The following is a 13,395-nucleotide window of genomic DNA, read 5'->3' on the forward strand; positions in this document are numbered from 1 at the left end:
ATTATATTTCTTTCTTTATTTATTTCTTTCTTTTTCTTTTCTTTAATTACTCATACCCCTTTCACCATTTCCCAGCTTCTTTCTCTTGAAATTTCTAACGAAATGTTTTTCTGGGATAAAATTGCACGGTGATCTTGAGGAAACAGCGAGGCAGAAGCATGGGGAAATGCAGGGAGGCTAACCAGAAGTGAAAATCAGGTTTGCTACCCCACACTGCGGAAGCGATGAGCGATGAGAAAATAGGCAGAGAGAGATGGCGCACAGGCACACAATCGCCGCCGGTCGCGATCACCGCCGGTCGCGATCACCGCAGAGTATCAGAGCATGACGCTCAGCACAATGAACACCTGTTCAGTCTATACAGCGGCTCGTGCTATTGTCATTAAAAAAAAACTGCTGCAGTGCCTTCGTCGCCTTCTGCTGTAATAACTTATGGGGCCGGCATTCTAAAATGGCATGCTCTGTTAGTGGTATTTGATCAGAGCGAGATAGTGCCCTTGCGAGGGATCGTCTATATACATTGTAGCTGGGGCAGTCGCACACAACCTGTTGAAGCTTCTCCTCTCAATCGAGTATTTCGAGAAACGTTTGTGGCGCTGCACCCCGGAAGCTGGGTAAGCTAGCCATTGCTGTTGACGCCGGCAGTGACGTAATGGACCGAGCAATACCGATGGTTCCACCTAAAACGTAATCGTATGCGCGCCGAATGAACTTCCATGCAGTGAAATCTTTTTCTCCTGTAACTCGCCTTGCATTACTAACGTTCACTAAAGCGGACAGGCGATTGAAACCAACCGAAGGCCGACAACGAACTCCTCTTCAACGAAATAACCTGTATAACGCAGTCCCGGTCGAAATCATATCTTTAATGATTATTGTGGACGCCCGTAATGGAACCTGCGTGTTCAGCGAGGGAATTTATGCGACTCATACTGCTTATTTGTTACGTTACAACGAATGTACGCAACACCGCTGTCACTACTCTTCGCATAAGGAGCACTATTCGGCACTAGGGCAAGGACCGCACAGCAGGGTTTAGACATTACAGTAGCTATGCTAGGCACCCCCTCCTCTTCCTCCTCGCCCCGTCCCCCGTGCACGCATGCTCACGCAAGGACACAGGCCCACACAAACACACAATCAAAGACCTACTGGACTGGGGTTTTTTACCCCAGCAGCGTCTTTTGTGGAATTAAAGCGATATTACTAGATACTAGATATTCTACTGATATTCAGTAGTTATTAGATAAGCAGTAGTTGCGATTAAAACGCCAAGCTACCTCGGCGCAGTTTCGTCGAAGCCTTTCCTCCTGGTGATTATTTCTTTTTTTTTTTTCGATGCCTCATTGGTCGCACAGCACAAGCACTTCACCCCTTTCCCCCACCCGCTAACTCGACGCAGCTATATGTGGGATTGTCTCGTACTTGCGCTTGATTTATACTACGAAATGTTATAGTACACGCGGCTGATGTCGCAAGATGGACTCCTGGAGGCTTTACGAATTCTTGCGTCACCCGTACGCAAATAAGTTAACTGTGTATTTGTCGAGCACAGTTGATTCGGCGTGCTGCGCTTACGTTTACAACTTTCCTTTGTGGCAACGTGAGAGAGAGAGAGAGAGAACTTTATTTGCCACTGCAGGGCAGGTAGTTTGGGCAGGTAGGCCTTGTGTGGCATCCAACCGGCGCGCGCGCGCGCCTTCCATCTCTTGAGGGAACGGTGAATGGGGCACCAAGCCACGAAGTGTAGCTTCGAAACTGGCACAATTAAGGGAATGCGTCGCTTGCCAGTTGTCGACTCGACCAAACTCGTCGCGGTCGTCTACACGTTTAGATTCGCGGCAGACAAAGCGCTGCCTGTGCGCGGTCTCATCGACTCCGCGCAGCGAGAGCTAAGAGTCAGATTGAGAGAGGTATTTATTATGAGAGAAAGGCTGAGAGGTTGCCCCGACTTGTGCTGTCTTCGAACGGGGTGATATGTATATATATATATATAAGGAAGGCAGGGATGTTAGCCGGTCAAGAGTCTGGTTGGTGACCCTACGCCGGGGGAAGGGAGAAGGGAAAGAGAGAGAACGGAGTGAAAGAGGGCATAGAGACGTGCACAGACAGTCACTAAAGGGACACTTAAGCGAAACAATGAATCACTTTAGACTAATGAAGCATTGTTTGAGAACCCTGCAGGCAGTCATAAAAAAAAAATAGTTTGATTATTAGATGAGAATATGAAGGTCCAAGCAAGTATGAATATTTGAATTTCGCGCTGAAACCCCTGCGCCGGTACGTCAGCGTGACGTCAGGGATTCCAAAGTATGTTTTCTCATTTGGGCCGCGTTGGCTGAGTAAAGGTTCCCGAAACTTGCCATGTTTAATACTTGGTTCCTTTAGAACACAATGTAGTCAATCTTTACCGCTATATATACTTAGTAGGCCCTAGAAGAGGCCATCAAAATCCAAGACGTCACAGCCCCCAGGTGCGGAGAACTTAAGTAGGCGTCGCCACCCGTATTTCGCTCTTGCGCTTTTTCTGGCTTACCAAACGTCTTATCGTTGTAAGAGTGGTGTTTTTGGTGTTGCAGAACGGTAATTTACTGATGCAGGAGAAATCGTTTTTTACTTTAGTGTCCCTTTAAATCAAAGCCGCTCGTGCAAACTAGACGTTCTGAGAAGGCAGTGAAGGCACTTTTATGCTTTCTGAGCCGATGATCGGTACTCAGCGTTATGGTTATGGGGAAGAGCAACAAAAGAAGAGGAAGTTATTATTATTATTATTATTATTATTTAAAAAGAAAATGCATGAACAATAAATGAAGAATTAGCCGCGTACGCTTATTGCAGTAGTATATATATTCAGTTCGCTATCCCTCAAAAAACCCACAATGGCCTTCACAGACCACGGAGTATCTTGGCCATGCCCGAAAGGTAGAGCACTTAAAAGTAAGTCCTCGGAAATAGGCCAGGTTTCGATGCGTGCCAAAGGTCGCTCTGTTAATTGTCCTTCTTGCAAGTAAAGCAGGCAGCACACACGAAAAAAAAAAAAAAAAGAGAGAGAGAGAGAAACCAAGCGCATGGCCCATACGCAGTCTCTGGCGTGACGCAGTTCTCACAGTCCGGGCTGTCCGCACGGCCCATAAGATGGGCTATATACAGTTACATGAAAAAAAATGCCACGTCGTGTTTCAGTTTGCGTAGAAAGCTCGCCTGTCCACTTTACGTGTCTCGAGGTGTCCTGAACATGAGCTCTAGATCACGTGACCGAAGGCGGCGATGGCGGTCGTCCGGCTGAGACGGGTAACTTGCCTTAGCGAAGCGTGTGACGCCGATAGCATAGCCTCAACATCGGTTGCTGTAAATCTTGGATCTGAAACCTTTGGCGAATCAGAACTGTAAGGCAAGCAAGCACCTGACGCCCTGACAGGCGCGTAAAACCGCACTCACTCTTGAACCGCAGTCACCCTTAAATGTTCCAACGTTGCCGCATACAGATCGACATCGACGCGGACAAGGCGGCGTCGATTTTCGGATTGCTTTTTTTTTTATACGTTTAATTTAATTATTCGCTCTAAATACGGCAACGCTCGCAAGCTAGTCGGGTGCCCTTCTGTCGCGTTCGCTTGGACGCGGCAGTACACGCTGTCTGAACTGACGCATCGCGTTTCCTATACTCTACGAAATGACGCTTTGCGGAGGTGGAGTCGTTGCTGTCGCGTCAGTGCTGACGTCAGCGCGTGACTTCTGAACTTTCGCGCCCCTCGCGCTTGCTTTTCGCAATAATGGCGCTAGCTTCGTGCCGAGACGCCCGGCGTTTTCTTTTTTTTTTTTTTTTATCGGCGATTTCTTAATGGCTGCGAATAAAGTGCTTTTGCGATAGATTTCCCGCGATTGTTTGTCGCGTTGGTGACAGTTCTTTGTATACGTGTGCGTGTGTGTTTAGCTACGATTTTGTAATAGCCAGTCCTTCAGTAGCCAGACTTCCCGTGCTGCCGCAGTTAATAAAAAAGAAACAAACCTTGACGCCTCTGTGTGAACGGCTTTCGTTACAACTGCTAGGGAATAATTCACCGAAAGCTATGTTAATGTAAGATAATAGACGACGTGAGATGTAAGTGCTTAAAAGTGAGAGACGAATTTCGCAAATGCCAAGTCAAGATTGTATTACACTGAATGAATCAGTACCGCTCTTCTTTTTTTTTTCTTTTGCAAATACGCGCTGTACAAAAGAGAGAAGGAAGCTTATTATGAGAGAAAAACTGAGGTCTGCCTGAACTATGCTGTGTTGAGGTAAGGCAACAAAAGGAGATGGAGAAAATGAAAATGATGATCATCATAATGATGATATAAAGAGAAGAAGCATAAAAAAATAAAGATAAGAAATAAAGCAGGAACGAGCTACACTAACATGTTAGACAGGTTGGCGATTCTTTAGTACGAACTTTTGATGCGATATGCGGAAACATGGGATGCGCTAAAGGGAAATAGATACTCAATTCCATTCAATGCTTTATTGTGTTTCTGATTAAAGGAACTAGCAGCCACAAGAAGCTACTATACTGAGTAGATTCACGAAGTGGATTCTCCGCCAAATGACAGCAACGAAGAGTTGGCAGATCAAAAGTGCGGTAATACACAGTAAAGTATTTACATAGATGGTTTGAAATTTCTAGAGGACAGGAAATGGAAAGGCGTCTTTATGCCTCACAAACAATTAGAGCCAAGTGGAACTGGTACTACACAAATAGATAACATGACAATGCAGTACGTTAACATATGAAACGAAGGTTAACAATGAAAAAAGCAAGGAGAAAATATAACTCTGTATCTTGTCAAAACCGAAAAAAAGAAATAGAAACGACGTGTCACAAGGACATGGCATGCATGCTGTTCCTACAATTATAGGCTAGGTTATGATATAATATGCTATGTTGCCTATATAGTAGAGCTCAATTTTTTGCACCAAAAAGAGGCCGAGGTCGCAAGATCATTCGTCTCCTCTCTAAGGCATTGTCACGGGAATGTCGATGCAGCTCTTGTGAGGTTTATGATGGAATCAGCGCTATTTGCCTAGCGAAATGCTGAAATCCTTATCTCATTATTATTTTTTTGCTATTCAACATTTCTCATTAGTTTCTTTTGAGACTCAACTAATTATCTTTTTTTTTACTTAGCCGATTCTTAGCCGACTCCCCATAGTAGGTATGACTCACACATAAAGGAAACCACCTAACCAACCAACCGTTCGGAGGGTCTATCAGGGTCACTTAATGGGCCTACTGTTTAGGAGTAAAAAGAAGATGATGGCTGGCTTTCCGGAGAGTTTGCTTGCTATGGTTAACTGAGGCTTCCCCGATTGTCTCCGACAAGGCTCACGTCCCCTCTTGATTGGCTCGGAAGACGCAAGCGCAGGGGCATTCGATAGCGGTCAAAGTGTCCACAACAGCGCCTGTTCAGCAGGTTCGATTCAAGCGAACATCGTCAACCAGTCACAGTGGGATATTGGTCGAAAAGCAGATAAACGTACCGCGCCTGTCAAGTTAATAACAAAGTAACACAAAAAAGCATCACGCGATCATTTACGGATATTAAAACAAAACAAAAAATGGAAAACATGCTTCACACTTACGTAATCATTTATTTATCTTCCCTCTTCGCCTCTCCGAAAATGGGCAAGGAAGCCCTCATTTAGACCGCGCTACGCTGCTAATTTCGTATCTCGCTGTGGTCAGCCGGCGATTCTTTGTTGGAGATTGATATGTATACACGTGTCAAAAGGGGAGGCGGCTCCTGTGCATCAAAAATAAGAATGTGTGAGAGAGAGAGAGAGAAAGAGTGAGGGGGAAGGGGGATGGTGCTGAGGGCAAGTCGGAGACAGAAGAGCAACAACAGCAAAATAAAAATGTACCGCCTGACTACAGAGAGGCGAGAAGACACAGAGAGCGCTTCATCATCGTCAGCTATCTCTCATCGCTTGCCATTATTTAGGCCAGGCTGCGCGAAAAGGCAGCGCACAGTCTTGCTCGCTCTTCTTTTCATTTCTTTTTTTTTTCTTTCGTTTGTTTCTTTTCATTCGCCGGCGCATTGTTGCGGAAGGAGGAGGAGATGAAGGAGGAGGAGGAGGAGCAGGAGGAGGCGCCGCAGCGGGCTTGCATTTCGCGAGGCTCTCCAACACTGCCTTTGCTTGTGCTGCGGGCGAGAGATAACGCGAGCCAGCGAAGCGGGAGCGCGCGCGTGCGTTGGATGCGCTGCGTTACGAGAGAGGGACCGCCAGCGAGTGATAAGATAAGCAAGGTGAAGCTTCGTTCTTTTTTTTTTTATTTTTTACGTTGTACGTTTCTCTCTGTCTCTTCCGTTCTTTCGTGAAGAGGAAGCATCGGGAGAAGAAGGCGACGAAAGGAGGGGACAAGAAAGTGTTACCCGTTGCCAGCGCGCCTGATACAAACTCGTGCGCCTCGTGATTGCGCAATCTTTATCCGCTCCCTATCTGTGAGATATCAAACGCTCACTCTCCCTGTCCACACCTGACTGGCTTGTGCGTTTGTTAAGTTTCTACTAAGCGAGAAGGAAAGAAGAAGTGGAAGAAAAAAAAAAGCGGCAGCCTGCTGTATCCTTTTCTGCGGGACTTGCGCCGCCCTGCGTGGAACCCGTCGTCGCTTCTCTTCGCGGCAATCTCCTCTCCCGACCGCGTCCGATATCGCCCTGCCGTGTAATCGAGCGATGAAGCTCGAGTGAACGATGCACGGCGCCGGTATTGAAGACTTTCTTGGGCCGTCCACGAGCCTGACCGCCGCGCACCACTGCCGCCGCTTCGCGCCGGTCCCCTGGATTTTGATGTGCGCCGGCGGTGGAGAGAGTTGCGGCAGTGCGGCGACGTCCTTGCACGGGGTGCACTCCGAGTGCAACACTGGGGTGTCGGCGTTGCAGGAGCAGCCGCCGCCTCTGCACGCAGGCGTTATGAAGTGGGTCAAAGTGAGTGCTGTTCACGACGTGCCCGGCGAAGTGCACGCTTTTTTCTTTTCTTTCTTTCTCTCTGTACATGTCTTTCTTTGTTTTAGTAGTCTTCCAACCTTCCAGCAACGGCTCGATGAGCACGTGGGTGCTAGCGGGATGTAGCGGCAGGAATCGTTGATGTGGTGGGGGTGAGTTGTAGCAACAGGCGTGTTTAGCCTGCCGATCAAGGCCGACAATTGCTCCGCCCGAGTGTCTCTTATAGAATCACCGTGGCGTTTTACCACATGTCCATGAGACCGGTCTCTTTTAAGGATGCGATAAGGAGACGTTGACTTGTTGGTGCGTCTGAAGCGAACAGCCGATGCAATTGCCGCAAAGCTAGCGATGCGCAGTAAAACATTTTAAGCGTGACTCTTAAGAGTTACGAAGAGGAAGGCGACAGCACACTTTTGCTATTCAGTTATTTACTTCGATTGTTCGTTCTCTTAGAAAACTTATGTGCACGTCGTATCAAATGTATCATCGCGTCGAATACATTGATCATCGTTACAACTGCACTGACGCTAAGTGCTCGTCATTGTGTGTTTCTTCTAATTCTCCCATTTATTTGCGTCATTTATTTTATGTATACTCATTAGATGCTCATATGTCGCGAAAAGCTTGCGTTGAAAATTGTTAAAGCTCACAATATCACCACCTCAATAAATAAATAAATAAATAAATAAATAAAGTGCAAGTAGGTGACATTTGGCCTGATATTAAAAGGAACAAGTGGAGACAAAAGCAGGCGCTGTACAATGCGCGCAAAATATAACCGATGGTCTGCTAGATTACACATTATACACCAAGGGGAGTTGAAAAATCTATCGCTGTAGATGGTCAAGTGGAGTATACCGTGTGTCCCAGCGAACGTTAGCAAAGCTGTTAAATGAGGAAAAAAAGGACTACGGGCCGAACCAAGCATATGGCGGCGGATCAGCCAGCGAAGCTGTTGCTGAAAGTTGTTCGTGGCCTCCATTGCGCGATCTTCATCGGTAACTTGCGCTCGACGCCGACAATTAGGCTTTCGAATCTGCTCTCGCTCACGTTCTTCGAAGGCAAAGACACTGGCCGCATTCACCGCTTTCGCACGCGCAGGTTGTCGTTCGTTATAGTCGCGTCTCTGAAGTCAACACCTCTCCTCGTACTCGGCCTGTTCTCCGGCCGTGCGCACAATGCATGGTCTTCCCATTTTTGTTGGAGTCGCAACTGTTGCAATGGTCTACCTCTGCAATGAACAATCCGATTCTTAGACATCGCGGCGGCTACAGCCGGCGCACGTCCCCGTGTTTACCCGCCCCAACTGCCGCGCCATTCTATTGAGGGCAGGCGACAGCAGACGTAGCCGGCAGCAACTGCGGTCAGAGCGGGTGCCCTCCCCCAATCCGCAGGTGCTACGCGCGAATCACGTGTCTTTTCTTTCTTCTTCTCCGCCGTACTCCCCTATGGGCGCTCGCGCCGCCATCTTTTTTGTTCACTTTACGGACGTTAGCCAGCTCGGATACCATACCCTCCCCCCTCTACGAGACCGCGCAGCACCGCCATCTTTCTTGCCCACCGTACGGACGTTAGCCAGCCCAGATACCCGCCATACGAGACTGCGCGTACAGCTCATTCATGCAGGTCTGTTCGGTAAACCGCCTCCATTCCACCCGGCGAAAGTGAATGCACAGGGAAGCTGATGCGGACGTTATACGAGTTGACAAGGAAATTTATTCATACGAGTTACGCAGGCAGTACCACCGCAAGCGACGTACAATGCGCACGCACGTGTGCGGATGTGTAGCGTACATCCTCATTCTTCTAGGCCGTCCGCCAAGCGCAAGTGCCTTGTTGAACTAAATTAATGTTTAAAAGTAAGTTGCCTCAGAAAATGCGTTAAGTACGACTTACACACAAGTAGCAGGCATGGTAGCCTCGGATTGTTATTCGGATATTCGAGAAAACTAGATCTGTTACGCGGAAACTATTTTCCAGCCGCCGTTTCAGGTCTATAGTTGTGGCCGTGTCCGCTAGGTGACGGTACCGTTAGCACAGCATACGACCTCATTCTTGTGGGTCCTCCGCCTAGCGCAAGTGCGTTATGGAAGTAATTGAATTTCTCAAAGTAAAATGCGTCATAAAACTCGTAAAGTGTGACTCACACACAACACACAGAAACGATAGCATCGGACTGTAATTCGAATACACGAGAAAACATAATTCTGTTACGCGTAAACTGAAGCAAGAGGCCCCTTATCCAGCTACTGCCTTGTTTCGGGTGAGCACGTCACGCAAAATCCCGACCAAGTAGAAGCTATCAGCTTCGCTGGAAGAAGACTTAGAAAACATGGGGCAAGATACAATTATAAGACATACGCTGTTCGGTCGCCATAGGTCTGACGACGAATCACCATAGGCTTTAAAATGCTATCTTGCACCGTGTTTTGGTAATGTATTTCTCGTTGAACCTAACGTTAGCTGGCACACCCTATAGAGGCTCTATCTCATGTAGAAATACTGAACAGGCATTACTTCTTGTGCGGCTTCATTGTAAGAAGAACGGGAGACGGTCGGCAGCTACCGGCACTGCCATGAGACTGTTTTATCGCATTGTCTGTATTGCACGTTCGTATGATGGAATACATGGGCTTGTGACGTCGACTGTACGTGTTTCTATTACGCAGGCCTACACAAGAGGAAGAGGTTTTCAACCGATAGGTTCTTGTAAAAATTTTCTGGCGGAAACAAGAAAGAAAGAAAATATTTATGCGTTCTCTTATGCCAAGCTCGGGCTTATTATATAGCTTTGATAGCGTTTACGTACAGTCGCGTTCAATTTGAGATTCCATACGGTGCCCATGTTCGAAGGGACATCAAGACTGTCTGGTGGCGCCGGCATACGAGACATTGGAGTCCGAAGCATCGTTCCATTGAATGGCATTTTTTGACTGGTAGACTTGCGATTCCACCGACTGGCAGTCTTAGAGCACCTTCGACCGCGGGCATCAAGTTGCAGCTCATATTGGATGCGAGTGCAAGGCCTCCTGTGCGACTCCGTATAGGTACGCTTTACGTTCGATAAAGGTTGGATCAATAGTCAGCGACAGCTACCTGCATTGTATGCTATTTAAAGCTACTGGAATATATAATAAACTGATTGTCGCATCTGAATACAAACCTAACAACTTGCGATATTTATTGAGGACGACAATTGCTGGGACAAGTCGTATTTCGTCCATTCTGCACCCGTCAAACTCAATAACACCCGCTCACTCGGGCATGTTTGTGTGTTGTTCAAACAGCAGCGAGTTTACTAGTTTCCGAATAGCCATTATTACTACCGAGGCTTACTTAATGGAATACGATCGTATACAAGTGTTGTCGGCTGATTTCCATTCTCAAGGGCTTTTTATTTATTTTTTTCTAAAGCAGCTTTCGGAGTGGGAGAAAGCTATCAGTGTCGGTCCGAACGTTTCTCTCTCGTTTTCAGTTAGTAATATTTGTTTGTTTTACCGACACCTGATTCATTCACATCTGGTAATTTTAGTCGAGCAAAAGCCTATAGGTACATGTCAACAGAACGTTTTGGGACAGTCTATCGTCTGTAAAATGTCCATTGAAATTGTGTACGGACATGTATACATAGATGTCCGCGGGATTTCGCTGCAGGCAAAATCACTTTTCCTAGATTTACACCTCGATTCTTGCACCTTACATCTTGGACGATCTTTATCCACCCTATACTAAACCCAAATTTTTCGTCCTATGCAAGATCACATATTTATATGTGTCTTAAAGTTTGAAATTGAAAGAAGCCTGGATTTGTGTTAAGGAGTGGGACCACTGGGAAGTTCATAGCTTAAGGCCACCAAAGATAGTTATGGTATGCGACACATGAGATAAGAGCATTCGCTCAGCATCGAAGATCGCTGATAATAGTCAAATTGTGCACCACTCCGGAGACGCCATCAACAACCGGAGCCGATTTTCTGGGGCCCGCTGAGAACCCAATGTGCGGTGAATAAGTAAAATGGTGCCCTCGCCCGCCGCGTAGGAGACTGTAGCTTGCTACCGCAAAGCTAATCGCGTATTATGTAGAGCGCCGCGCATGTGGATTAGCTAGCTAGCCTCCGAAACATCCGGCACGGCACCTGACGCATCGTTCCACGCCCGAGATCTCGGAGGTCTTGTCCGCTGATACTTGTCCGTTGAGATGCGCCACTATCGTTACGTGCCTCGACGATGCTGAACTTGGGACGGGCCAGCACAAGTGCATCCGGGTTTCACTGTGCGCTATTGTTCTTTTGTGTGCGCGCTGTGGTCTACGGGAGAGGGAAGTCTAAACGTATTGTGCTTAAGAAGGTTTAGCTTGGGGCTCCCTATTCTCCCTATTGTTTCATGTTTCACATGTTTTTGAATAGCTCCCTATTCAAAAACATGTGAAAAAGAGGAACTCTCTCATTAGATCGCCGCCGGAGGAAGTCGAATTAAGTTTGCTGCATTTAAGAGATCGCACTTAGTTCTACCTGCTGTAGGACGCCGAATTTTTATTCAGTACCTGGTAGCTTTCACAAAAAAATTGCCGAGCATCGCAGTAAGTTAAAGAAGAGGGACGTTGACGCACGGTTTACCAATCGCGAGCAGACAAATGGGATGTTTGAGTCCACGGCTTACGTCAGGTTGTCACGGTGTTTATGATTGTTTAGCGAGATTCCTACTCGCAAAAACCTGGCACGTTTCAGAGTGATCTATAATAAGCTAAGTTTGTCCGCGTTAGATGTCTCAAGAGGTGCAGTCTACAAATGTTTGTTATATTGCTTATTAAGTTACACAGTTGTAAACTGAAAGCTTAATCATTTTTTTTTTCGACTTTCATTTAATAATTGATCACCTTAACGAAAATTTTGCTCCGTAAAGTCGGCAGATTTAGGTTTTTTATTTTTAAGTGCGACGAGCCTCAATATTGGTGCAGCGGATAACGTTTCCTCTTGATAAATGAACGCGGAGCTTTCACCCATTTTGATAGCGCGCAGCTAAGACAGAGGCTCTTGCCAAGACAACTCTCGCAGGACTCGAAAAGAAAGTAATTGGATCAAGTGCTACCCTTTTGCCCTCTCGTTAAGATGAGATACCATTCTTTTAGTCGTTCTGGTAGTAAACAATAATGATAACTGGACAACTAAACAGACATCTGCTCCAGCTCTAAAGGTGTCCACGCCGTCGGGGAACTTATCACGCACGGTAAATTTAGCAACGCGTGGCGTGTCAGTAAAAACCGGATTAAATAATAATTACATGGACTCTGGGTAAACAGCAGAGCAACATTATAAGATAGCATATTCGGGGATAGATAACCACTAGAAGGCTGAGGCTGCTATAGTGGATCCTGGGCCAAGAAAAATTGAGCAGGAAATGTATCAGTCAGCGCAATTCTGCGACTGCACCCTTTCTTCTTGGCATTTCTTTCGCTGGCCACTTACGGGCTCTCGTTACACATGTCTGCCGTCCCTCCTGCCTTTTTAACAACCTGTTACACAACCTGTCCTTGCTTAGCGTTCTGCCGCGAGATATAGTCACCAGAAGCATATAGTTAGGCAGGTTCGGCGTATGGCGTTTCATTCAAGCCACGCACACACTCCGAATCCTCGTAAGCGGCACGGCTCTCGAAGAGAAATAAAATTTATAGCTTAGGAGCGACATATTGCCCGAGCGTCGCTGGTTAAGATATCCGAAGAGTCGCGTGCTAGGAGAACTGGTTAGATGTTAAAAAAATAAAAAAGGAACGATAACGGAAAAATCCAGTCCTTTTGTCTCTAGTCAAGGCATCATTTGGTCGACTGAGCTGCTCGGCAGCCTTTCATTTTCTTCGGTCAAAGAAAAGAGCGACGAAAAACTTATGTTGCCTTTATATATGCTTTTCCATTGGGATACGAGCTCCTGCTGTAGCCGCTTAGGAAAAGGCCGCCATACTGCGACCGGTTTAGAAATGCGGAGTAAACTTAACTTGTACCGCTAGCGCTTCAGGGGTTGTTATGAGCGGGCCTTCTCATTATGGTCGAATCAGTGTCACGTGCAGTTATTATTTTATTTCTATTCTTGCTTCTTCGACGCGTGCATTACACGGCTGCAGCCCTTGCCACGTCGGACCGGCGAAGTAAAGTTGCGCTCTTTGCTCTCATAGGGTGAAACTTGTATGGCGAGTTGCAGTTTCACCTAGTTATGCGGCCTTCGGCGTTTCCACGCCGCGGTATAACGCAGCGATACATTTCGCTTCGTTCCATTTCGCGGTTATCATCTACGCCGGATCGCGAATTGCTTCGGATGAGGGGCGCGCCGCTCGAAACCAATCACTGTAGGGGGCACGCGCTGACGTCATCGAGGCCGCCATATTGTTGCACGGCCAGCGCAGTAAAAGATTGCGCGTCATTT

General features: G+C 46.9%; 1 protein-coding gene across 6 annotated transcripts in view; it reads left to right on the forward strand.

Moving 5' to 3' along the window:
• Positions 1 to 13,395, forward strand: part of FoxP (forkhead box transcription factor P) — a 442,873-nt gene that overhangs the window by 277,330 nt on the left and 152,148 nt on the right. For 3 of the 6 annotated variants that reach the window (XM_050175906.3, XM_050175908.3, XM_050175907.3), the window contains exon 1: positions 5,856 to 6,963. The exons of 2 other annotated variants lie outside the window; for them this stretch is intronic. In XM_050175906.3, the coding sequence (XP_050031863.1) occupies positions 6,730 to 6,963 (234 nt within the window). In that variant the 5' untranslated portion in view covers positions 5,856 to 6,729. Of the gene's footprint in view, positions 1 to 5,854; positions 6,964 to 13,395 lie in introns of those variants that run through there. One more of the 6 variants, XM_072284202.1, reaches the window with a different exon arrangement.

Source organism: Dermacentor andersoni, chromosome 9 (assembly GCF_023375885.2).
Source record: "Dermacentor andersoni chromosome 9, qqDerAnde1_hic_scaffold, whole genome shotgun sequence".
NCBI lineage: Eukaryota > Metazoa > Arthropoda > Arachnida > Ixodida > Ixodidae > Dermacentor > Dermacentor andersoni.